General features: G+C 39.8%; 1 protein-coding gene across 2 annotated transcripts; it reads right to left on the bottom strand.

The window, feature by feature from the left end:
- Positions 1-2,319: 2,319 nt before the first annotated feature.
- Positions 2,320-17,673, bottom strand: traf7 (TNF receptor associated factor 7). Of its 2 annotated transcripts, none has more exons than XM_022747951.1 (22): positions 17,604-17,673; positions 15,513-15,687; positions 15,305-15,362; positions 15,092-15,180; positions 14,724-14,840; positions 14,439-14,531; positions 13,731-13,764; positions 13,347-13,569; positions 13,073-13,207; positions 12,841-12,936; positions 12,517-12,638; positions 11,802-11,875; positions 11,601-11,649; positions 11,134-11,261; positions 10,542-10,624; positions 10,401-10,440; positions 10,161-10,277; positions 8,640-8,762; positions 6,244-6,363; positions 5,817-5,948; positions 5,421-5,540; positions 2,320-4,963 (listed from the first exon to the last, which is right to left on the bottom strand). In XM_022747951.1, exons 3-22 carry the CDS (start codon positions 15,354-15,356, stop codon positions 4,949-4,951), a joined length of 1,962 nt encoding a protein of 653 aa, XP_022603672.1. In that variant the 5' UTR covers positions 15,357-15,362; positions 15,513-15,687; positions 17,604-17,673; the 3' UTR covers positions 2,320-4,948. The 2 variants fall into 2 exon arrangements, with proteins under 2 accessions (XP_022603672.1, XP_022603671.1); XM_022747950.1 differs by having other exon boundaries at positions 15,092-15,183.
- Positions 17,674-26,855: the final 9,182 nt, after the last annotated feature.

The raw sequence follows: 26,855 nt of genomic DNA on the forward strand, positions 1-26,855 counted from the left end.
ACTATGACGTTTTTATGCCTTACTATACTATGACGTTTTTATGCCTTACTATACTATGACGTTTTTATGCCTTACTATACTATGACGTTTTTATGCCTTACTATACTATGACGTTTTTATGCCTTACTATACTATGACGTTTTTATGCCTTACTATACTATGACGTTTTTATGCCTTACTATACTATGACGTTTTTATGCCTTACTATACTATGACGTTTTTATGCCTTACTATACTATGACGTTTTTATGCCTTACTATACTATGACGTTTTTATGCCTTACTATACTATGACGTTTTTATGCCTTACTATACTATGACGTTTTTATGCCTTACTATACTATGACGTTTTTATGCCTTACTATACTATGACGTTTTTATGCCTTACTATACTATGACGTTTTTATGCCTTACTATACTATGACGTTTTTATGCCTTACTATACTATGACGTTTTTATGCCTTACTATACTATGACGTTTTTATGCCTTACTATACTATGACGTTTTTATGCCTTACTATACTATGACGTTTTTATGCCTTACTATACTATGACGTTTTTATGCCTTACTATACTATGACGTTTTTATGCCTTACTATACTATGACGTTTTTATGCCTTACTATACTATGACGTTTTTATGCCTTACTATACTATGACGTTTTTATGCCTTACTATACTATGACGTTTTTATGCCTTACTATACTATGACGTTTTTATGCCTTACTATACTATGACGTTTTTATGCCTTACTATACTATGACGTTTTTATGCCTTACTATACTATGACGTTTTTATGCCTTACTATACTATGACGTTTTTATGCCTTACTATACTATGACGTTTTTATGCCTTACTATACTATGACGTTTTTATGCCTTACTATACTATGACGTTTTTATGCCTTACTATACTATGACGTTTTTATGCCTTACTATACTATGACGTTTTTATGCCTTACTATACTATGACGTTTTTATGCCTTACTATACTATGACGTTTTTATGCCTTACTATACTATGACGTTTTTATGCCTTACTATACTATGACGTTTTTATGCCTTACTATACTATGACGTTTTTATGCCTTACTATACTATGACGTTTTTATGCCTTACTATACTATGACGTTTTTATGCCTTACTATACTATGACGTTTTTATGCCTTACTATACTATGTTGTTTTTATGACTTATTATAGTATGAAGTTTTTATGCCTTACTCTACCATGATGTTTCTTATGCCTTACTATACTATGATGTTTTTCTGAAATTTTATGTCTTACTATACTGGTACAACAGCTTTAGAAGTTAAGCTAACATCAACCAGATTTTTTTTTCTTTTGTCTCTAGGCAGAGAAAAAGTTACCTGGCTCACTCATTGCTTAGGATTTCATAACCGTGTAATATACTTACAAACACAAGGAATATAAACAAAGGAATTTGAATTTTTTAGGAATAGATAAACAATCGGATTTCACAACTGCAAGGTAGGGAGTTGTCATTGTATTAGTCGTCCTTCACCATCGTGTATAACAGTGAAACAGTTACCATGGTCAAAATACATGAAACAGGGATTGTCCCCCCTTTTTTTATATTCATCTTAACACAGTTTGTTACAATCTAAGATAATAACAACCGTTAATGTAACTAATGTAATGTAATTCTATATGTTTGTATATTATTTTCTTAATAATTTTTTTTTTAATTTAAACATATTTCTTTCTTTTATATTTACATATATAATATGAACATATACAAACAAGCTTTGGGATATATATATATATCCATGCAACATATGTCTATAATATAAACAGATATATTAAAATACATGTTTCTATTAACTAGACATAGGCCAATATGTCAATATATATTGTTCCAATTTCTAACAGGTTTCATATATGCTTTTTATATATATCGGCTACACATAAAATAGCCAACACATATGATTTTACTTCATATGTACATATATTTTATATATGGAAATTCAACACATATACATATATTACATTTGCATATGGGCATTCTTGAATGTAAATTCAGATCTTATATGTTGATACACCGTTTGGTTGACAGCATTAAAAAGTCAATCTCTCTGGAGGGGTGGCGGGGTTGTTGCGTCCCTATCAATGCTGAGACCAAACCTACGCCCTTGATTGATATTAATTGTGAACGATGAAGACTATTGGATGTTTGAAAGTTTTTTAAAAAATCTATTAAGTGGACCTTGAAGCTATGTTTATGCTCAATTTCCATATTCATATCCTATTTAGCACATGAAGCGAATGTTGTATAGCTAAAATAAATCAGATTCACAGTGTCAAAGTGTACAACAGTTTTATTGATCAATGATCAACTCAGGCTTACATGATTACAAGTATACAAGAAATCACTGAAACTGTGACCAGCGAAGACACTTTCTCTCCTCCCCACCTCTACCTTTCACACCAAGGCTAAAGTAAGTAGCGAACAGATCTGCATTGAAATGAAAGCAAAATAGTTCCGAACATCTGTAAAAATCTAATTTAGCTTAAATGTCTAAATTTGGTGTGAGTGTACATGATCTCATTAACTAAAAAACTACCCTCCCAGGCATATTTAGTCATTTTTCATATGTTCAACCCAATGTGGGTCCTCAGACATAATTTAGGAACACTGGACTTCACTTTAGCTCAATGGCACTTTGCCTCTGGGAGTTTTGAGGTTAATTACACCTAGTCCGCCTCTTGCCTTCTGTGAGTCCATCAAGTGCTACACTCATAAAGTGTTAATCCGTGGTTATGTTTATTCTAACCAGCTGAAGACAGATCTGAGAGAGGGAGGAGGGAGACAGAGAGAGGGGAGAAATACGCATTATTGCAGTCTTTCCTAACTTTTCATCCGCACATATGGCACTCATTGAAACACACTCACATATACACAATAACAGACACATACATGCACACGAACTGTCTCCTCCTCTCTGCCTGTCTCTGTTATGTAGGCCAGGGTGAGTCATTCTCATGGGCACATGTCCAGGCTCGGCACTATCTGTTACTTTACACAACTGTATAACCGTTGAGTGGCTCTGAATACAGCTCTATCATGGCACTAATATAAAACTCAGTAAATCTATAGATCTGTCATTCTCTTTAAATTCTGCACTTATTAAAAGGTGTTTTGTAAAGGCTGGTTTCACAAAACCGAACTGTGCGACAACTACAGTAAACAAGGAGTGAGAAAATGTGTTATTGCACCTGCATCCATCCATGCTGATATGTGCACTTTTTCTTGGTCTAGAACAGAAACGTTGAATCAAGAGACGAACACTCTGTCTGCTAAGAACTGGAAAAAATTTTTAATGCTACGCAGCCAAGGCAATTCACTAGCTGGTTTTAAAATGCAGTGGACAATAAATTTTAACCAGCTACAAAACCAGATGAAGGTTGCTTTCACACCTGGAGTTTACTTCAGTTGGTTTAGATCCATTGCTCCTTTTTAGTTCTGCTGTGTTTCAAGTTCACACTGTTTACAAATGAGCCAAGACCTGTGAGCATGAAGTCATCCATTGGCCAGTTTTGGTGACTTCATAAGACAGTTCAGTTGCATTGACCGATCTTCCACCAGAACAAATGCATCCAACAAAACACAACCAATTGTGTCAAGTGTGAAAGCCCCCAAAGTCTGAAAACATGCTTAGCCAAAATCTCAGTGGATCCAGACTGACGTTGAGGTTCAGAGTCAAATCAAAATACACATAGCTCAGAGGTTGTAACTGCGTTAATCTATTGCCTTGACTATCGCCAAAGACACACTGCCTGCATTGCGTGGCGGCTGCATCGCTGAACTGCTGCAGCTTGCATGAGTGTGTGTCCACATCGCCAGTGTGTCTGCAGCAGCACTGCTACTGCCAGCGCTCTATCTCTACACTGAGTTTGCCTTGAATAATGGCCATCAATAACTGAATATTTGCTTTCTTTTCATTAAAAACCTTATCGACCTCATTCACCATCGTTCAGAGCAAGACAGAGAGCACACTGGAAATACTGTCCTTTACCTGTAAATACTGACATAATATAATTTTAGCTACATTGAGTTTCTGCTTTGATTATACAGTACATGTGGCCTCCACTGTCTTCTACTCAAATCACTTACAGCAGTCAACAGTAGGTCACTTGCTGAGGTGTCTGAGCAAGACACTGGTTGCTCAACAGCTGCAGGGCTGCTGACCTTTGACCTCTAACCACAATATGGAAGCAAAGGGGAAGAGATTTTCTGGGTAGGACTCAATGAAGTCCAACTCAAAAAAGCACTGTTCACATGAATTTCAGCATAAAACTGCTGCTACTTAATTTGCATAAAATGAAAGCTGCATTCTGGGAGTTCTCTCAGGAGGGATTTGGCTTTTGAAAAGTCACATAACATAAACATTTTGAGTGATTGTGGCATCAGTACATGTTTATGAAACCAGCCCTTACATTATTTGAACAGTTTACTGTACATTAGGCATCATCAGTACAGTTCTTAAATGGCAGGTGTATCTGCAGGAAGCAGGCAGGACCATCTACAGTTTGAAAAACTCTAACAACCATAATCCTCTCTGCTTCCTGCTCTGATTACAGGAGTGCAGCGCCCATTCAATCTCTTTTTTGGCGCAGTGTGTTGCAACCGTTAAGGCAGCTCGTCTTATTTTGCCCTGTAATGCGCTGGGTCACCGAGGTCACCAAGGAGTGTAACCTGGAGCTGACCCACGATCCTGACGATCGGGTCAACTTGTCGGAGTGTTTGTTTGGAGTTTTAAAAGCAACACTTAGTAAAACAGTTCAAATGCAGCTTGACTGTGGAGTGGTGGTTGTTATTGGTCTGTGGCCGTTAAATCACAATCAAAGAAACAGGTGGGGAAGAGGAAATGATGTGGAAAGGTTAACGAGATGCGAAGTCATCTGGACTCAACTGCAGAGCAAACTGTTCATTTAGCATGTCCACACCTAAGAGAGGGAGATAGAAAGATTAATTTAGCAGATCCAACAAAGTTACAATACAATACATTACAATAAAGCAATTATATGCAGCTGCAGGTTAGGATAGGAAAGATCAGGAAGTATTCATAATGACCTATAAGAATAGTTATAAAAGCTTTTTCCAAGTGCTTTTATTCTGAAAGACTTTTTATGATGCTGGTCTATAACTTCTACGAGGATCTGTTTGATGCTTCTTTCTTTACGGAGAAGGATTAGGGCCACGAGAAGCGTTAGAACATTTTACATGTGGCCCTAATCCTCCGTATTTCTTGGCCGTGTCCCATTTCAAAAAATAACAATGGTTAAAATTTGAACAGTAGAGACAAAGGCTGCTGGATGGATGATGAGGAGAACAACATCCGCAGAGGCACAGACAGATACAGATGTGCAGCAGGTGGCGCAGCTGACTGAGGATATGTTGTACCTTGACGGTGCTGTCAACCGCTCCGGAGAAGAGGCGGCCTCTGGAAACGGCCAGAGCTGTTACACTACCCTGGTGTCTCAGCAGGGTCTGGGTACAGATCATGTTGTCCATACTCCACACCTGCAAATAAACACATAAACAACATTTTAAAGCTTTTATTTTAAGCAGAATATGCAAAAGTGTTTTACACACAAATTTAACTTCTACTTTCTCCTCTGAAGATTGTGTAATTTTAGCTCAGCCAAGACAATGAATTAATGAAGTCGGACTATTCTTTGAATACTTACTTTCTTATTTAAAACAGATAATGCGCACACACACGCACACACGCACAAACACACACACACACACACACACACACACACACACAGAAATGGATATACAGTCTGTCCTCACCCTGAGGGAACGGTCGTAGGAGGCGCTGAACACTTTGGTCTGGTCAGGGGTGGAGATGACAGCGAGAGCGTAAACTGTCCCCACATGACCTGTAAGGGTCCGCACCTGCTCTTTAGACTCAATGTCCCATACCTAGAGAGGAGAGAGGTGCACCTTCATCATCATCATCGTCATTATCACATCACAGTAGTTTGGCTAATATTTAGGTAGATACTTTATTGTCATCAGGACACAACAAAACTTCTGTTCTGTCTGGCAGAACTCCGCTCCTTATAGTCATAATAAACAGACATTATAAATATACATGAAATATAACTGTACATGAGACTTTAAAAATTCTCATTGAGATGTAAATGTAAAATGAAGGTGAAAACCAGTCTGTGTGTCTGTGCAGGAGTGTACGTGTGCTTGTGTCTGTCTCCCTTACATGGATTAGGTTTTCATAAGTGCCACAGACGATGTGGTGGTTGGTGACAGCAATGGAGTAGACGCTGCCCCCGCTGGTCTGTAGGACGTGAACACACTCCAGAGAGCGGATGTCCCAGATCTGCCAGGGAGGGAGAAAGAGAGAGTCAGAGAGGATGCTGGGTAAAAAAATAAGTGAAAGTGAAAGAAGAGGATGATGAAAAAGATGTGACGGTGAGTGAGTGTCCTGGACAGGGAGAGATAAACAGACATTGTCAGCAGATCAACAGATTACAGGGGCTGCTATTAAACACTGCCAACTATTTTAAGCATTCAAACACTGGTCCGACTTTTTAAACATTAAAAAATAAAGTTCATCTCTTGCATTTTAAAAAAGAAATGAGTGCAAAAAATATTTTCTGTTCAAACACTGACTTTACTATATTTGGGTCTTCTAGGAACTTTGTAGGTGTCAGTTATATAATTATGCATGAAGTGACATAATTGCAAAAATGTTCAAAGGGGTGTTTTTCACTGAATATTTGCAGCATTTGTCAAGGCAATTTCTGAAGCTAAACATTTGCTAAATGACTTCTCCAGCTAAGTATTGGCTGGAGACCGACTTCTCCACTTATAGGAATCATAAAAAACAAGCACAGTCTTCTTAATCTTTGATTTCATCTCCCTTTACTCATTCTTCATTCTCTCACAGACGTCCCCCATTCCCACAACCAGTCGCTCTCTTTTTGCTCTCTGTTCTGTTCCTCTCTTCATCTCTCTCCAGCGTCCCTGAGGTATTCATTAGTGACCAACTCCAGCAAAACAGCGGGACACACACACACACACACACACAGTACACACAGTACAATCAGAATACTTTCAACAATGAGGCAGTGAATGAAGATGACAGTAAGACGCAGACACAAAGTCCTTTTTGTATAGAGAATACAGAAACCAATTACTGGCCACAATATATCCAAATGGCTTTAACACACACACACACACACACACACACACACACACACAATCCACAGTGACTTCAACAGTTTCTATACTCCAGCTAATTAGCACCCTGAGTGTGCTCAACACTGACAACAACATATCAGCTAAAACCATGACTAAGGACCTTGACCAAGCTCCACTTTGTCACACACACACACACACACACACACACACACACACACACACACACACACACACACACACACACACACACACTTAAACGCATGTAGTACTCTATCTGTGCTAATTACTCCCGTCAATAATGTGGAGCTGTATTTCTGGTCACTTGGGCAACTCTACATAACCACAGGGCCAGTATGCACTTCCTCCTCCAGCTTTTTATTTTTATACTCCAAAATTCACAACCACCATCCTTCCACTCAAGTCTGTCTCTGGCAGACGAATCTACAGGACCTGCCAAGCACAACACTGTCAAATCTTTTTTCTGCTGCACCTCCTGATGAAATTAAAACTTGATTAACTGCATCTAGAACACTTAAAATCAGTTCAAGTCATTGCCTCGTCAAAGTATTCATTGCAGGCCTTTTATTTAATTCACAGTTTACTAAGCCCCACCCTCCTCAGTTACTATTGCTACGCCTGTCAAGCTTCGCATTTTAGCACAACACATTTTCAGTTTACAGAGATAACAGTGGCATATTTACCAGATATTCTGAGTAATTGCTCAAACAGCAAGTTTTCAGTGGATTTCAGTGGCTGACAGTGGCTTTCTACTTAATCTTTTTTATTCATTTTAAAACAAGAAGCTTTGAAGGTCTTAAATATGCACTTGGCTGGCTACATACATGTTACAATGCTAGGACATTGAGGCCACAAAGCTGACAAAAGCACGCACTTCAAGATCCATGTAGAAGACAAATAGCACTGTTCTAGTATTGCAGTGTAGAGCTAGTTAGTTCCTGTATTACGGGCCATTATGAAAAGGATTTGAGGATGAAGAAAAACAATGAGTTTCGTGACACAGGTTTGGCTGGAATTTCTGGAATGCAAAATTCCCCAAAACAAAAAAAAAATCAGGTCAGAGCTGCTATTGTTCCTCCAAACCTACTAGCACCTTGGCTCCTGCAGGGCGGATGTTCCAGTCCTGAACAGGTATACAATGTGATTAGCAAACGACACATGCCTGGCCTTTGGTAATAACACAAGGTTACTGCTGTGGGTTGAAGCAAACAAACACACAGTTTAATCCTCACTCTTTTCCTCCTGTTGCTTTTATAAAGGCCGAAAACATCTACAACCACACGCACACTGCTTCAACATGTGGAGAAATCCAAAGCGTGGCAAGTCTTCCATGCTTAGTGACAATTGTGAAACTATGACTAGACAATCAACCTATGAATTTAAATTGTGTACACCACTTCCATTTCCCCTTCACTCTCCAGCCCCTCCACCTACCTTGATGGTCTGATATGAGCCACTGTACAGGTGGTTCTGGGAGGCCACCAGTGCTCTAACCCAGTGATTCAGACCGGTCAGCTCCTTCTTCAGCTTCAGCTCTGTGCCCACGATGTCCCACACCTACACAAACAAAAATGAGGATCAGTCAAACTGAAACTTTAGGGAAAACAAACTTTACTGACTTCAAACTACACAAGAGAATACCCAAAATAATAAAACACTTAATTTAAAAACTAACAGCTGCAGTTCTTGGGGACTTCCATCAGAGAAAGTTTACAAGGTTTTATTATTACAAAGGTTTTCTGTAAAACAATTTGCTTTTCACTGCCCTTTCACTTGACACATAAACTTAGTTGCAGTAAGTCATCACTATCAAGAAACCACAACATAAACTGAAATGAGGCTACGTTTTAACTATGACACACTCATGAAAGTGCACGCACCCACTCGCTCTGTACATGGAGCTGAGTTGGGGCGGATACACACTGGTGAAAACAGTTAATTGCATGATGTCACCGAGCTGAAACAGAGAGCTGGTGGGAGACGGGAGTAGGAGGAGGAGGAGGGGGAAGAGTCAAGATGGGCAAGAAAGGAAAGTCCCTGTGTAAGAGCTCTGACATCATGCACACAGCACCACAATCACCCCTTTCGTTTAGCTCGCTAGCTTGTAACCATGGTAACAAAGACAAGGCTACAGCCATCACTCCTTACTGTTTTTCCCTCCTCACTGAGTCACACTCTCAAAACTAATTTTGCAGGTCAGCAACTACAGTTACACTAATGTTTCTGAGCAACTCTCTATGTATTTACATCAAACAACACTTAAAAACACATTTCCTGGAAAGCTTACATTATTTAATTGACTATTATATTATACTTTTAAATCTTGTAGTAACTTTTTTGCCAATCTAGATTCCACTTAAACCCCTCTACTCAAAAAGCCAAACAATATTTTGGCTGCTGTTGACTTGACAAATGCTCTATACTTTTACAGAATCCATCCACTTCTCCATTTATCTGATACTGAGATTCTGATCCATGCATTCATCTCTGTCCTAAACACACTTCAGATGTTTTGACCTATAAAACACTACAAGGGATAGAACTGCTCAGATCTTAAAAATAAGGCTGGTTTCGGAGGATTTTCACTTTGTGGTCCCTATCTGTGGATCAGTCTTCCTACTTATGTATAAACAGCTCCTTCTTAGGAAACCTTGAAGGCCAGAGGCAAAACTCACTTCATGTCTTTGCCCTTTGTTGATTTTACACCCATAGTTTTCGATGATTTATCTGTACTTATTTTTATTTGTTGTCTTACTTTTAATAATCTGTTTGTTGTTCTTTATGTTAATCGTTCTGTTTACATTGCTGTAAAGGGTATAGATACATTTTCATATGATAATGCACTTTAAATAAACCCTGACATGAGGAAAATAAACTGATGCCTCTGCAGAACGCTTTAAAAATGAGGGAACAACACAACATACACTGGGTGATACATCATGTACATAACTGTACCTTGATGGCCTTGAGGGAGCCGCTGAACAACATGTTGTGGGAGGAGACCAGTGTACATACAGGGTTGTCGTGGGCACGGATAGTATTGACTTTCTGCAGGGTCTGGATGTCCCACACCTACGCAAGATGCAAATTGGCAGGACGACAAAAAGACGGAAACAAACCTTTTCAAAAACCATTCAAGCGTTAGTGTTAAGTGTTACTTTAAAAACAGGAAGCAGAGAAGTGAACATTACTTACAATGATGGTGCAGTCTGCAGAGCCACTGTATAGCCTGTTTCTATGGAGACGAAAAAGAGATAACCGAGTGTGATTCCCAGTCGATATAAAGCTTATGATCACAGTGTGTGTGTGCTTAGGTGCATGTGTGCATTTTATTACCCCTGGATACACAGAGCCAGTACGATGCCATCATGACCCTCAAGGGTTTTCTGACACTTGTAGGTGGTGCAGGTGTCCCAGACCTGAGGGGAAAGGAGGACATTCATTAACATATTGCTAAAAATGACATTCCTGTTTGTGTGTGTGCATCTTTAGGCTGCAACCTGAAGCTATTTTTTCCACTTTCCAAAGGCCTTTTTTTCAGCACATGCTAAATAATGTGTCTTCTCACGTTTGAGTAAGTGTATATGGAAAACAACTCCATAGTTTCCAATACACGGCTGTGGGCAGAAGTTATCAGAATCTCTCTGGAGGTGGGCAGTGTAAGTCTGTGCTCAGACTCAAAATAGCACTGCTTCAAAAAACAAAACAAAAAAAAAACAGAGGCTGTATTGGTGTGGCCATGTTGCTACAGGTGCTGGTACTAGGGAGAAGATTGAATATAATCCAAGTCTAGTCTGAGTTTGACAGCCCTCTACCACATCCAAAATGTGTCCATGAAATAATCAAGGAAAATGTGTTTTCAGTGGTGTTAATGGCAGTCTGAAAATGGCATTGTTCATTTCCCTTGAGTGTGATGCGTTGATGTTACCTTGATAGTCTTATCTGAGGATCCTGAGAAGAGCAGGTCTCCAGTGGAGTAGACACACAGACACCAGACGGGACCCTGGTGGCCAACAAACGTGCCCTTACACTTGAAGATCTGCTGGGGGTCGTATGCTACACACAGGCACAGAGATGGGAAAGTCTGGATATGCATTTCTCACTGGAAACTACACAAGCGAGGTGTATATAAAGAATAGAAACGGGAACAGTTAGGTAGGTGAGGAATGGAGGAAGGAAGAGACAGATAGAGATTGGTGGAGGAAAGTGAGTGGGAGTGAGGGAGAGGAACGGCCAGAGAAGGAAGTCAGAGCTACAATTGGCATTTCAGAATCAACTCTAACACTGAAATCACTCAAAACTTGACAGGGACCAGTTCTTGGGAAAGTTTTACCAAATGTCTTCCTCCACTGAGAGAGGTGAAGAGTAAAGGAGGGCAGACAGGCAGATACTTACAGCCCAGAATTCCCATGTTGAGCCTGGCGTTGATGTGGGACAATTCATCCTGCAGAGACACAGAAAATGAATATTAAGTATTTTATAAGCTGACTGCAAACTCCTGTCCTTTTATTCTGGCTTCCTAATTAAACTTTTATTCTCACTAATTTGTCTCTGCGTCTCTGAAAGGTGCACACACATACACACACACGCACTTACGTTAAGCATGGAGGCATCTCTACGAAATTCCATCAGGTCCTCGCTCAGTTTACTCTGGTTCTCATCCAACACATCTGAAAAACACACAGGCACAATAACTTTGAGGGAGGTAATTAAGGATGCACCAATCCAGCTTTTTCGCCACCTTTTTCTCCCCTGATACTAATCCCCATACCCAAACTCAGTGTGTGAGTGTCATATATACCAAGTACAGATTCAACATTAGTGCTCTTCGTGTATCATGTCTATACCTTCAGATTAGACTGAGTTATAACTCCATGTGCCATTTTTAGCACAAATTGCAGCAATCAGGTTAAAGTACCTTTGTTTCCCATCATGAGCTGTGTGTCACAGCCACTGCTGCTGTTGATACACCGGCTCAATGAACAGATCAAAGTGTTAGTGTGTTAGTATAAAGAGCACAGTGAGGTCTAGTTAACTTGGCTAAAATAGTGAGTCCATGTGTCACTCACAAACCCTGTTTGGTTGCTATTTCAACAATGAAAACCAAAGAAAAAAAGCACTTGTTCCTCAACAGACACCTCTGTAGTGAGCAAGTAACTAATAGTGCACCTGCTCCACCAACCTGTTCAGTGGAGCGGATCCTTCTAATCTAAATGTGTAAACATGTAAATAACTTCCTTAAATGGTGTAAAGAAGAATCTAATCTTATAAGCAGGTGAAATAAATGACTTCATCGTCTCCTGAATCTCACCAAATTTGAGTTCCAGGTTCTTCTCTAGCTGATCTAATTTCTCTGATAGTTTGCCCAACATGGAGCGCAGGAAGGCAATATCTTGGTCCTTCTGGGCCAGAGTCAGCTGCATCTCATGGAACCTAACGGGGTCAAAGGTCGGAGATCACACACAGATCGATCAGAGAAAATAACAAGTTCATTTCACTGAAGCGCTGAAATTGTTTAATAGACAGAAAGGATCCAGTTCAACCAACATTTGTACAATTGAATACTTAGCTCTTCAGATGAGAATATATAAGGTCTTAAATTTTTATTTCAATCAACAGCGTCAGGTCTGCTCACCTGTCATCGGTCTGCTGCAGAAACTCCTTCAATCCCTCAAATTTACACACCTCCAGGTGTGTTTCATACGTGTCTTGGTTACCGATGAACGTACAGCTGTCGTGGAGCAGAAGAGAGGCAGATGAGCAAGTGATGAAATATAAACAAGACTAGTTGAGTTGTATCTTATATAATATATAAGAAATGTAGGAATGTTAAATTATTTCTTAACGTGTGTGTTTGTAGGACTCACCCATATTTGGAGTGTGGACATTTGATGTGCTCACATTCTTTGAGGTGAGCCTCCAGGTTCATGGTGAGCAGCGGGGGGCAGGAGGGGTTGTTGGGACAGCGGACTGGCCTGTAGTCACAACTGGCCTCATGTTCTCTGTTGAGATACAGAGAGTTCAGGATGAAAAACAGTAAGTAAGAGCACAGCAATTTGCTGCGCTGTTTTACAGTAAGTCATATTACATTCACAGAGAAGCAGTGGAAATCCAACATCTTATCAAATCTTTATTCCTTACTTCCGTGTGGACAGTTTGATAGTGAACGGGCAGCCCAGTGGGTCCACCTCGTACGCTCCAGGCTTCCCGGCCACTGTGGCATTGGAGGCTGTGGCCCCTGCCGCACCACTGGCTGTGGCCCTGCAGCCGTATTTACAGTGGATGAACAGCTCTCCTATCTGCTCTGCTACCGCGATGTTGTTCACCACAACCGTCAGCTTAGCTGCATCCACTGGGCACTTGTCTGTGAGAAACACGAACATGACGGTAAGGTTATGATAAACAGCACTTTGAACTACAGTCCTAGCACTAATACATCTAGATGAAATATAACCATTGTTAATCTTATTAGTGCCATGTAAAAATGTCCACCATGAAATAGGTCTATTACACTTTAAGACTCACCTGAAGTCAAGGCACATCGTCTGCAGAAGGTGTGCTGAGGAAGGAGTGAAAAACAGGTGTCGTGAAATTTTCAAGTCAACAATTTTCTTGTTCTCATTATAATAATAAGTTTAATCACAAATGACTGTACTGAACCTACTACTGCTACGCCTGTCAAGCTCTGCATTCTCATTAAAACACATGCAGTTTGTAATGACAACAATGGCAGATTTACCTCTCGAATTGCTCAATCATGTTCTAAACAATGGCTCCTTGATTTCAGACATTGCTGGAGTGTAAACTTCCCAAAATCCAATAAAAAGCAGCAAGTTTCTGGTAAAGTGAGCCGACAATCTGCTACATGTGGCTGTGCTTCAACATAAATGTGAATACAATATGTGTTATTCACGATGAGGGTTTTTTTTATGCAGCCTATAACCCCACAAAATAATGTAGTATGAAGTGGCCCTGGCTTTGGAAGTAACACTGGGTTACTACTTTGGGGAGTGAGCTACTTAGCTAAACATGCTAATGTTTGTAGTTTAGGTTCAAGCGGACAAACATACACTGTTTAACCCATTATTTGCACTTCTACAAAGATGTGTCATCAAACACACTCTTCCAAATACAATGTACATATGTGTGCAATTGCATTTCATTAAAAAAAAAGTTTTTACAGGAAGATGGACAGATGGAGGAAAGGCTGTAAAAGGACATAAGTTAACATACCCCACATGTGGTGATGACAGGGTCCTTGAAGACGTTACAGCAGAGCTGGCAGCAGAGTTTTACTGACGGCTGTTCAGCAAACACCTGGGGTTCCTGCACACAAACACAAATTTGTTAATTTCTCAGCTTTTGGTTTCTGCTCCAAAACTATCTTGTAATTGTGTCTTTATATGTTTAAGTGTCTATGCACGTGTTCATAAATGTGAGTGTGACCATATGTTTTTGTTTACTGTCATATACTGTATGTGGTAATGTGTACAGTATGTTTGTGCAGGGGCATGATACCGTGTCTTCCTCCTCCTCATGCAGAGAAAAAGTGGAGCGCAGAGACATGTTGGACTCGGAATGGAGAGATCGAACTGAGATGGCCGAATCAGACCTCCTAGGAGTACCAATGGGAGGCTGAGGGAGGCAGTGGAAAGAAGAAAAGGTCATAGCCTATTCATACATCAATAGTACAATAGTATTTCCAGATATGTGGGCTCTTGTGCACAAGTTGTACAACAGGAATTCATTCCAGATGTTTTTTTTTTTCACCCCAGGCAATTTTAAAATTAATGCTTTGAGAGGCTTTATTATAAATGTTTGTGAGTTTTCGAATTCATTATGTTGGACTGCAAAAACATAACATGTAAAAATGTGGGTGTATGTACCATTCCATCGTCATCATCGCGGGGGGAGTAGGTTAGAGTGCTTGAGGAGGAAGGAGTTCTTCTGTGCGATTTGTAGGTGCTGGACCCTTCTGCTGAAAACATATTAAGACAAGTTCACAAGTAAGAATACCAGACTAACACAAACAAAAAGAGAAACAGAAACACAGAGGAAGAAAGAGCATTTTGAGAAGAGAAGTTTATTAAGTATGTCACCTTTAGCTCCTGCAGCCACAGCTGAGAAGGTTGGGCCAAATGAGGCCTCCATCCTGCTCTGCAGTGAAGAAAGGAGGGCAGATGGATAGATAGACAGTCAACTATCAACTCTCTTAAACAAAAAGTGTAATTATAACAGGAATCCATCACACAACACAAGTAAAGTCTGGGTATTTAATTAAAATCTCTCTCCATGCTACAGTCTCACCACGCTGCTGGAGTGTGCCGGGGGAGTGTAAGGGGTGCTGGGGATGGCTGCTGTGGTAGCAGCTGCTGCTGCTCCTCCGGAGTATCAGTTGTAGCGAGATGTTTTACCACTGCTTATAACCCGAAGCACACACACATGCACGAGGAAACACTTGCAGCTAGCTGGACTGCTAGGCCTGGGAAGAGGACAAAGAGGCATGCAGAGAGGTGAAGAGGAATGAAGGGCATTAGTGAAGAACAGAGTGGGAGAGACATGTTGTGACACAAAATAATTATAACACTGGTGATATTCTGAGCAACACTGCAGTAGCCTGGCTGAAAACAGGATAAATACATAATGCTGGACATAAGTTGGCTTTATGTTTTAACAGAGACAGAGAAAAACACACACCCACACTTGGCCCAAAAATCGTGTGCAAATGCCAGCGGCTACAATACAGCTTAGACCTACCTAAGACGAGAGGCAACGCAGTGAGAAATAAGTGAATCATGGAGCTTGTACAGTTGAGTTACTGTTGTTGAATGGAGGTTTGACCTACTTTACTGGCTTCAGGCACAACAACACAATCAACCATAATGATTCCACAGAAATCATTACAGCAGAGAAGACTGTTTATGGTTTAGTTTCTCAACTGGATTGTTTTTTATAGTTTGTAGAAGTCTTAAGCAAAGTGAGAGTCCGAGCACAAATTCAATCAGCAATGGCTGAATACATTGAGTCATTGAGTCAGTAATTTACAGGTTAGAATACAAAAAAAAGTTTGAAGCAGGCTTGTCATAATATTGATTTTATTATGCTGTAGTTTTGCTTTATTTGTATAGTATAGAAAAGTATAATAGAAATGTAACATATTATACTGGGGATTAACTCATCTGATACCCAGGATTGGCATCTATGCCAAAAGATCCTGTGTATCGGATCTGACCTCATTCAGGGTTTTGGGTATCGGCCATGATGTGAACAATCTACATTAAATACAGCTCCTTTTTTAAATAACATTATAAAATTCCATGTTCTAGGTATCAATAAATCCCTGGCCCATGTTCCCTCTGTGGATTCAGTCCACACAACAGGGATTTAGACACAGATGTTATAAAAACGGTACTCAAAGTAAAAAATATGGATCGGAGCACCTCTAATATATACAAGTTCAAGCAAAATTCAAGGCACAGTTTCAGTCAGCAGCAACAGCTAAAAACAGGAAGTTAAGATTTGCAAAAATAGCCAGCTCTCATTTAAAATCCTAAATTGCAAATTATACATATACTGTACATAAACTACACAGCATTACACTAATGCTTTTAGCTTCCTTGCTTAAGTTAGTTAGTAATCCTCCAGAGACATACACACAGCTGAAAAAAATGGGAAAAACACACAACAGCTGTCTGACTAAAGGCAGCACTGACCCCAAATCTTATCAACACTTCATGTGGAAACCTGTTAACGTGTTCAACATCTGCGAACACCCAGAGGAAGGCAGGGAGGCAGGGAGGCAGAGAGGAAGGGAACAAGGGAACAACACAGAGACGAAGTAAAACCAAAAACCAGTGACCCGGACAACTAGACACTGATGTAAACAGAAAGGCATGCGGGCTGTCAGCTCATATGGTAACAGGCTGCACAATCTGCCAGTGAAACTATCCAGGACCTCTAATCCGCTCCAACCAGCGTCACTGTCTCTTTTCACAAGCCAGGAGATTCCCGTAAAGAGGAACCTCGACACCCAAGGGGGGCGGAACACACGAACCGAACCAAAGTTGAATAATGACAGCTAGGTGGCTAAATATTCAAACATACAAAATATGACTTTAACAGTTCCACTTGTGTTTGCCACTTTCAACGACAGCATACAATGCAGTTTTTTTTAATCAACAGTCATCTTTTTAACAACCATGTATAACTGCGATAACTAGCAAGCTAAAGCGGCTTGTTTGCTAGCTTAACTTAGCTAATGTTACATGTTCCATTAGCAATCACTGACGCTAACGGTCTTTGGAAAACTCTGCTAACCACCAACGGAAAGACTGCGTTATTTTGTGGTCAGTGAGGGAATTGTGTTGAAAATGGCATGTTTTTAATTTGTGGACTTACCATTATTTTTGTCACAGCACAGCACAGCACAGACACTGCTGACGAAATCCCAAATCTTCCCTTCTCTCTGCCTCACATACACGCAGCTGAATTCCCGCAGTGTGTCGTGGGACATGTAGTAGAACGCGTACTGATGTCCCTCGATGTGAACCCAGCTCTCCACTGTTGGACTACGTTACCCACAATCCACTTCGCGGGGCTGCTATTGGACTCGGTTCTGTCAGTATTCCGCAAACCAACTGCAAAGCTCAGTATTCCCAAATATATCCACATTCTCTCCGATACTGCGACGTTATTGGTTCTCACCTGGACCGAGCCATCATGCGACGGCCGCCACCATCACGTTTTACGATGAACGCACGTGCATGGTGGTGTGATGTTGAGAGATACTAACGGGGAAATACTGGACCGTGCCGCAGCAAGCATAGATGCAATTTCATTGTCACATCAATACCTTAAGACAAATGATATCATAAGGTTTTTGTGGCACATTAGCTTTCTATACATGAAGGTGATAGTAATAACATATACACACACACACACATACACACATATACAGTGCATTACATATATATATATATATATATATAAATATATACAATGCATTACATATATCATCCATTATGTATGTTGCCATTTTCTCTTCAAAGAAAAGTCAAAAGACGACACAAGCACTATATACACATACATGCACATTTGCACATTGTAAATTAGGTGAACTTCTAATAGAGTAGACAATACATGTACCACCTACTTGAACAACACAGGTCAAATCAAAACTTGCATTGAAGGAGGTGGAGTTAATAATTCTTAATGTTTGTAAATGTAGTGCAAATGAGTGTGAAACTGTACAGAGGGGGCTAATGAAAGCTAGAGGAGAGTGTTCATGTCTGCAGGTTCATGGCAGGCTAGTAGTAAAAGCTATGAGTCACACGGCTTCTTCAGGTAATGAATGACGCTCTCTGTCCTGAGTCACTAGCTGCAATACCTTTCATCAGGACTTGGTGTCAGCTCTAATAATTTTTAAGCTTTGCAGACAAATATCTCGCCTATAGTACACATTAGTGCAGTAAGAGATTAGGTCACTTTTAATGCCTTTGGTAGAATTGTTGAAGCTAAAGTTTAAGGTAGGGTATTGTTCAGTCTGCTTTAGATGTAGGACCTATCTAACTCATTTAGGTAATATCCTTCAAGTGAGTCCATGTCACACACAACTCTTCTTCAGTTGCCTACAGGGGATGAGTTGTGCAAGGTGTTTTTCATTTTGAAGTAATTCGGTTTTGAATGATTACCTCATACTCTGATCTTTCTGTGTGGGGGACATGACTTGTCAAGTTGGGAAACATCTATTTCTTAAGTGCAGCTTGATGCAACAGCTTTCACACAAAGCATTTCACAGAGAGCAAATTTTGCAAGATAAAACAAAACATAATCCCACGCTCCTTGAATGAAATCTGCAAATGACAAAAAAAAGTATACCAATGACATTTATTATAGAACTTGCTGACGCCTTGTTTTCACCAGAGGAGGGCGCTGCTTATCCAGATGTAGTCAGAGCAATGGGCTTAAACAACCTCTTTATGACTGCATGTCTCTTTTTTAAAAAAGGCTGAGGCATAAAAATGATACAAATGCAAATGCAAAATTTTTATTCATAGTGGCTTAAAATCTATGATAATATATTAACTTGTTACCACAACAGATAATGTAACAAGTCCAGGCATTTTCACAGAAAACTTACTGTGACTCTTGAATAGAACAGAGCCATTATGTTTTATTTAATAGTGACATCAGTGCTTTTCCTACTATGTCAAGTCAAAATATCTGCTGGGAAAAAGACACAAATCCCATTTAAAGGCCGTGCACGTCCAAAGCAAACCAGGTGATTTTAATTATTTTGACTGATTAAACCTTCTCACAGGACTGTGTGGATGTGACTGTGCCTGTTAAGGTGGGACAAATTACTTTTCTCAAGTAATGCATGGCACTGTTCAGCCTGATCCGAGGTCTAATCAAAGAGAATGATTGAAAACACCTGTGTGGATGTGTAGAGCCTTTAATACATACATTAATACATATACAGGTGTATACACACTGAGGTGTATAAAATAGTTCCTTCTGAAATGGAGCATAAGTACTAAGTAATATAAAATGGAAACACTTACATACGCTTGGGCAGATATTTGATCATTTTGAATGTCACAATATTCCATACCATATGCAATATATTTCATTTTATGGAAAAAATAATATATGGATTTTGTTTTTGCCCAGCTGCTGAATCTGAACCTCATTTCATTGCTTTGCTTACTGTACATAGTATCTTGGTATGTGACAAATAAATCTTTGAACTGCTGTTTAATGGCAGCAATTTATACCTGAAACATAATAATATAATTATATTATAAACCCCCACCCCCACTGCATTAAAAAATATCAATATTTGTGCTGGAGTGTATCAAAATATTAAATTTTGGATATCACCCAAGCAATTATCTCAAAATTTTGCTAAATACAGCACTTGAGTAAATGTACTGACTAAAATAATACATTTTAAATTAATGCTTTTTAATATAAAGTTAAATTTGTCTATTGTTATACAAAATGTTTCACAACCTTTACCCAGGACGACATTACATATTTAGAGTGTCGTAAATAATGAGTTATCAGTAGAAAGTTTAACCTCTGTTAACTCTCACAGCAGTGTGATATGACGCGATATGCAGGGAAGACAGACGCTGCTGGACTCTGAAGGAGGAGAGTGGGTCTTTTATCACCACACATGGGGCCAATCCGTGCAGCTCTGCAGCCTGGATACAGTAGGTGCATGTGAATAGATGCCCACATGTACAGAGAGAGGGAGCTGTAAATAGAAAGACAGAGAGACCAGGCCTGAATGCCGTAATGCAGCCATGAATAAGAGATGATTTGAATGCAGCTTTGTTGAAGTGTGCACACACACACATGCGTATGCCAAATACACACACACACACACACACACACACACACACACACACAGCTCCATTAGAGGAAGCCCAGGCCATTAGTAGTTTTATCTTCTTTGTGTGAGACAGCACTGAAAAGACTCTCCTCTCCATCACCCCCAGCACACACACACACACACACACACACACACACACACACACACACACACACAAACTACCAGCTTCAACAGCGACACACACGTGTGCAGACAGCCCCCCTCTGTCTCCCTGATGCAGATGTTTTGGACGGGTTGATACACTGTTTTAATGGCGATCACAACAGCAGAGCAGCCTCTCGAGTCCACAGGGAGTGATTCAGCTTCATTCTTCATTTTCAAAAAGCTGTCTCTCCTTTTCATGCTGATAAGACGCCTCAAACAGCTGACAGCGGGTACAAAATATCTTTGCCAGTCTCTCTGAATGTAATGCAATTACAAAAGGTTTCATTGTGTCACGTCGTTTCAGTCTTCATTCACAAAACATTTGCACTCCTGTGCAGATGACCGTGCCTGTAGCAGCTGACAGTGTGCACAAAGCTCTCCCACATGAGCTCGCTTCCAATGTGACATTAAAATGTTTCACTGAGTCATGGTGACAGTTATTTTATAGTAATCAGAAACAGCTGCCTGCATAGATTCTGTCTCTCCCACACACAAACACAAACATACAGCACATAAACAAGTGAGCCAGCGAATGAAGGTAATGGTAAAGGGTTTTGATGTAGCCTCAGTTCTTGTAAACAGTAGGTTGGCAATGGTTCTCTTTATGTGAACTTGGCACCGAAAACTTTGCCCTCTGCAGCTGTTAATCCCGAAAGAGGCAAGATGTGCAAAAAGCTGATCTGTAGAATCTGAAAGACAAACGCTCCTTTGAGTTGTAGGTGAGTAGTTTTTAAGTGGAAGTCAGATTCAAAGACCTGCATTTCTCATGTCATTATGTATCCTTATAAAATCAGTTTGTACGTATGTACTGAGCGCAAACTCAGTGACACCTTTACACATAGCAACCGAGCATGTGCATGTGTTTGTGTGCACATTACAGTGCACTGTGTTTGTCCTATATGTTACACTCCATGTCTGACTGTGCAGAAATGCAGAAAAAATAAAGAGAAACTTGCCATTAAACCGCAAAAACTTGTTTTCAAATATAAAATTGCCGTTGATAACATTAAGTATGCATGACTAAAAAAAAAAAAAAAAAGGCAAAGTTAAATTGCAGCAAAAACATCCTTGAGAATAATTTATTAGGACTTAAACACTCAAAAATCATCTGACCTGTGTATTTCGACTGTGTGGGTGTGTTTTGTTCAGACTGACATTGACCTGGCAACATAAGCAACATTTGTATAATTATACCTGTTTTAAGAGTCTTAATCACAAAATGGGGCTGTAACAGACAGGATTATTACCAGAATAATTCACAAGTCGCTTGAATATCGCCTCTAATTGATAGTGGATTTTTTTTAACTGTCTGGAAATCTCAGCGTGCAGGACATTTTCAAACTGAGACCCAAGAGCAAACAAAATTTTGGCATTTGAATCTACTCTTCTACTTGTTCCAGAAAATAATAGACTCACCAACAATAGCTTAACCTTTTCATCTTCCCTGCCACTAAAATTGAATGCAACAAAACACACCTTCATTTATTTGTTTATATTCACAGCATGCACTGTAAATGCAACACAGAAACACACCTTACACATTTGTATTTCTCAAAATGCTATGCAACAATATACTACGTTATATAGTATGTATGCTTCTCAATATATCTGAGTTGTATTTCTTTGCACGGTGTGAGCTTTAATTTACCTTTGCCAACATTGTGTTATTTAGGGCGCAGCAGAAACAAGCTACAAACACATCACTTATTAGATACACCTTTCAAGTTGGTGCAGCAATCATGTTTGCAAACTCTTTTCTATTCACACATTAAGCAGATAATGAGCAACACTAGCATTCATTTAAAGTCTTGTACAAAATCACATTCACTTCACAGTGCGCCACATTTTCCCTCTGCCATCTTGTTTGAGCGTTTATATTTATCTACTGTACAGTGGCCTCAAAAATTCCACAACGGAGCACAAAAAGTAGTGCCCACGGCATGTACACTTCTTTCTGCAAACAATCCCAAAGAGCAATGTGCTGCATTTTATATATTAGAAAATTACTGTCATGCATCTCTACAGCTGTCAGTGACAACAGAGAATGATCAATGGGAAGTTTCCCAAATCTCAATATACTGCTCACTACTTAGTAAACTACAGTGTTTAGAGGATGAATAAACAAGAGCCCCTTTCAGACACAGCCTTTGTCAGATGTTTGGTGCTGGGGTAGGTATTTATGTACAGTTTATCTTTTAAGCTTTCTATTTGCAAAACCAATGCTATAAGGGAATAAAACCATAAAGTTGCAGAATGTAAAACCACAACAATGAGTGTAAAGATGCTAAATTGCTCCGTAGAGCCGAGGGAAAATGCCGAGTTGGTGACAGTTCTCTGTGGGTTTGTCACTGTGATTGACTCCTTTCATGAACAAGTGTTTGATCCATTGTTGATGTAAAATATTAATTTGAGCCACTCTAAACTGTAAATTTGCACCTTAGGAAAGACACACAGACTGCGGTTCAGCTTTATAAAATATATAAATATATTGTAACAGCTAGTGTAAGTAAAATAAAATTGTACAATAAAAGCTAATTGAACCACATTTGAAAATGTAATATATACATGCTTACCAAACTCGTGCATGACTCTGCCACCGAGCAGATGGAAAACAAAGAATATACACAATCGACAAGGCACCAAACACACACACTTATATGTACACACTTGACCTGGATAGAGACAACAGGGTGGCAATTCTCCCCATTGACTGGGTCCATTAGAGGCCAAAGTGCAGCTGAGCCACATGCTGTACAGCCACAAAGAGACACACAGTGGATTACAGAGAGACAGCCAGGCACACATAATGGTGGAGTGGGTGGGGGCGAGTCTGGGTTGGGGGTGGAGGATGGGAGTGAGGGAAAAAACAGAGTGGGATTTAGTCTATTTTCATGAAGGTTCCATTTTTATATTATAAACATATTAACAGCTTGGTATTATGCGTCGTTCTCATTTAATTCCATTGATTGTTCACTCAGAGTCTATTCATAGTGAGACGGGCCAACACACAGATTTGTCTGACATTTTTCTCATCAAAGTAAGACATTTTTTATTCATTCGCTGAGATGAAAACTTTTCTGAATGATGGCAGACAGGGGCTGAGGTCAGGGGAGTTCAATGTTTTAGTGCAGAGAGGGAAGATGAGACAGGCTTTAAGAGGGAATCGAATATTCCCCTTACGGAACGTGATGTGGACGAGTGGATGTTTTTAGAAACAGAACAAGAAACACCCAGGCAATCCTCTCTCTGTTTCAGTAATCTACTAGTCCAAATTACCCCTTCCATCATTTCATTTCTCTTTTCCACCCCCGTTTCTCAGTTCTTCTTTTTTTTTTCCAGTAATGTAAAGCTGAGGTTTCTAATCTGAGCTTCCATCTGAGATGTGTGTTATGAATTAATGATCAGTGCTGAGTAAGACCCTGTCTCTAAGTGCTGCTCGTGCTCACATCACCACCACTGCTGCCCCATCTGTGTGTGTGTGTGTGTGCGCGTGTGTGTGTGTAGGGGTGTGTGTGTGTGTGTGCGCGCGCGCACGTGTTTCCAGTTTTAAATATGCTCCACCTTTTTGCACGCGAGCAGAGGCGATCAACCCCTTCACCAACAATTACTGACAGTTAAATCTCAGATATAACCTTTTCCTTTCAGTCATATTAGCAAGTGACAGTTTGAAGAAGCAGATGGATATAGGAGAACTAAGTTCCCCTTTCCAACTGAATCTGCTGCAGATCATACAATAATGACTCCCCTCATTTGAAGACAAAACCTAAAAGGGGGGAAAAAACAATAATGATACAGCATCCATATTGACAGGGAAAGTGAAATTTCACCTTGATTTTCCCCGATACGATCCAGTGAAAACCTTAATTCTCACATTTTTTCTCAGTTGCTTAAAGGAGCAATTTGTAATTTTTGCAATTGCTATATAGCCAGCGTTAGCATTAGCAGCTGTTTACTTAACCATAGAGGAAATGTTGTGAGTTCAGCATCAAACTTCATTCCTTTACTCGACAGGAGCTGTCAGGGCTGGAAAGCAACGGGCAATATTAACTCTCGTTTCTATCGCATCTTCTCTTCTACTGAAGTTAGCATGCTAACCAGCTAGCCCAGACCAGTCTTGTCACTTCCAATAGCATCTCACTGTAGCCTCTAATCTGCCCCGAAGACGTAACGCTGCTCAGACAGCGTATTATAACCTTTGAATTATAAAGACTGTAGCAGCAGTGCGTTTTGCCCAACATGTTGTATATGTGTTTGTGAAATGATAGCTGAGGATTTGATGTCTGCTTATATAAGCGCCAAGTTGCAGTAAATACTGAGGAGGAACATGTTCAATTGTAAGATATTTGTAGCGTGATAAATATGCCACATTACTGAAAATAGTAAACATTTATGTTTGAACTGTTATGATGTTGAGTTGTAATATTGCGCAAATGAGGATTTATAGTATTACAAAAGCAGTGTAACCAAGGCTAACTGCATCGCAGGGTCAACAGAAGAAAACAATATATGGATTTTCTGTGAAAGCAACAAGAAATGCATCTAACGAAAACAAGTTATGTAGTGATGAGGTGTTTATACTTTTGTTTCCTTCATTTTTCTGAAATTTTGCACGTCCACTTACACACCCAAAGCCATGGCATCTGATGATGGAGACACAGGTTTCCCTGCATCTTGTTTCTAAAAAGACATGAACCATTAATTTAATGTTGATGTTTGTCAGCTCTATTTGTCATGTCTGTATTTTATATTTTTATTATCTTTTAGTCTTTGTGTCACATTGTGCAGAGGTCCTGATCACCGATCTGTATGGTGAACTGGTTTTATTAAACCATCAGACTTTCTCTAATGGAGAGTCAGTAATCTGCTGAACGACGTCTAATCCCAACACACCAAACACAAACACACACACACACATACACACACACTCACACACATACAGAACATAGTATGCAATCTCACAGCACATTTACACAAAGAGCTGTAATCTAATCTAATCCAAACCCTCTTTATCGACTGTGAGGACTCATCAAATATGTCACACCATAAATGACATCAGATTAATGGGCATGGGTGAAATGAGGGAGACTTCCTGGATTAAAAACCTAACAGCTCGTCAACAGCCTGAAGCCAGCAGGTGTTTTCACAGCCGCCTGTGTGGAAGGAGAAACTGCAAGGCGGCCTCGTTGTTACAGAGACCGCCTTAAATGGAACCGAGCCACAGTTAATGATATTAGTTTTGCTTTTCCTGCAATCAAAGCAGGCAACGTGTATTGTGAGGTCCAAGATTCATCAAGACTGAAAAGACTTCAGCTCAAGAGTGAAAAAGAGGAATAACTGCAAAATAGGAAGTATTTGTTTTCCAACAAAGTGTTTTTACAGAAATATTTTGTATCAGTTCACTTTTAAATACTAATTTATATCCACCAAAGAAAGGAAAAATATCAACTTACATCATGAAACTTCTACTGTGACTTTTACTTGCTATTTCTGGTAGAAATACATAATGTACTTGTCATGCAGTTGTAATATGTATCATGAAACAAAAAATGACTGAGCCATTATTTTTTGGTTGGTCCACCACTGTGGTCCAGACAAAAATATAATTACTACTGGGTGGATTGCCATGAAATCCAATGAATGATACTGATGATAGAGATGCAATATCTTATTAGAACTGGCATAACAGTGCATATTTTCAGACAGTGTCTCCAGGATGACATTTATCGAGTTGCACTTAGTTGTTCACAGTAAAAATGCCACAAATAGTTGTGTAACAAATGAAAGAGGAGAGCTAGTGAGATAAGTACACAACGCCTGGCTCTTCTCTCACCTCCGCACAGCTGGCCAACCACAGCGCAAAGTGGGTGTGAAGGTCGGATCATCAATAAATTTGCAGGAGGAGTTGATTTCTGGGTGTGTGTAGTGACAAACTGGCAGAGAATAATCAACCAACTCTGCTGTTCCCTTCAGCTCTAAGAAGCGTTTTAGCATGTTTTAGCCTATTGTTTTTCATTTAGTGAGCGTTTGATTGTTTTGATCCAGTCTCACAGCTCTCATCAGACAGCTGTTTTCACCGAAATACCTTGCAATAAACCCAATGTACACTG

This window comes from Seriola dumerili, unplaced genomic scaffold (assembly GCF_002260705.1).
Source record: "Seriola dumerili isolate Sdu_G_001 unplaced genomic scaffold, Sdu_1.0 BDQW01000113.1, whole genome shotgun sequence".
In the NCBI taxonomy this organism is placed as follows: domain Eukaryota; kingdom Metazoa; phylum Chordata; class Actinopteri; order Carangiformes; family Carangidae; genus Seriola; species Seriola dumerili.

Excerpts from the sequence above, each read along its gene's own strand:
- traf7 (XM_022747950.1), bottom strand. The coding sequence starts at position 15,356 with ATGGAGGCCTCATTTGGCCCAACCTTCTCAGCTGTGGCTGCAGGAGCT. Across the intron at positions 11,650-11,801 it reads GAGATGCCTCCATGCTTAAC|GATGAATTGTCCCACATCAA; the intron begins GTAAGTGCGTGT and ends GTGTCTCTGCAG. Across the intron at positions 10,278-10,400 it reads CTGCAGACTGCACCATCATT|GTGTGGGACATCCAGACCCT; the intron begins GTAAGTAATGTT and ends CATCTTGCGTAG.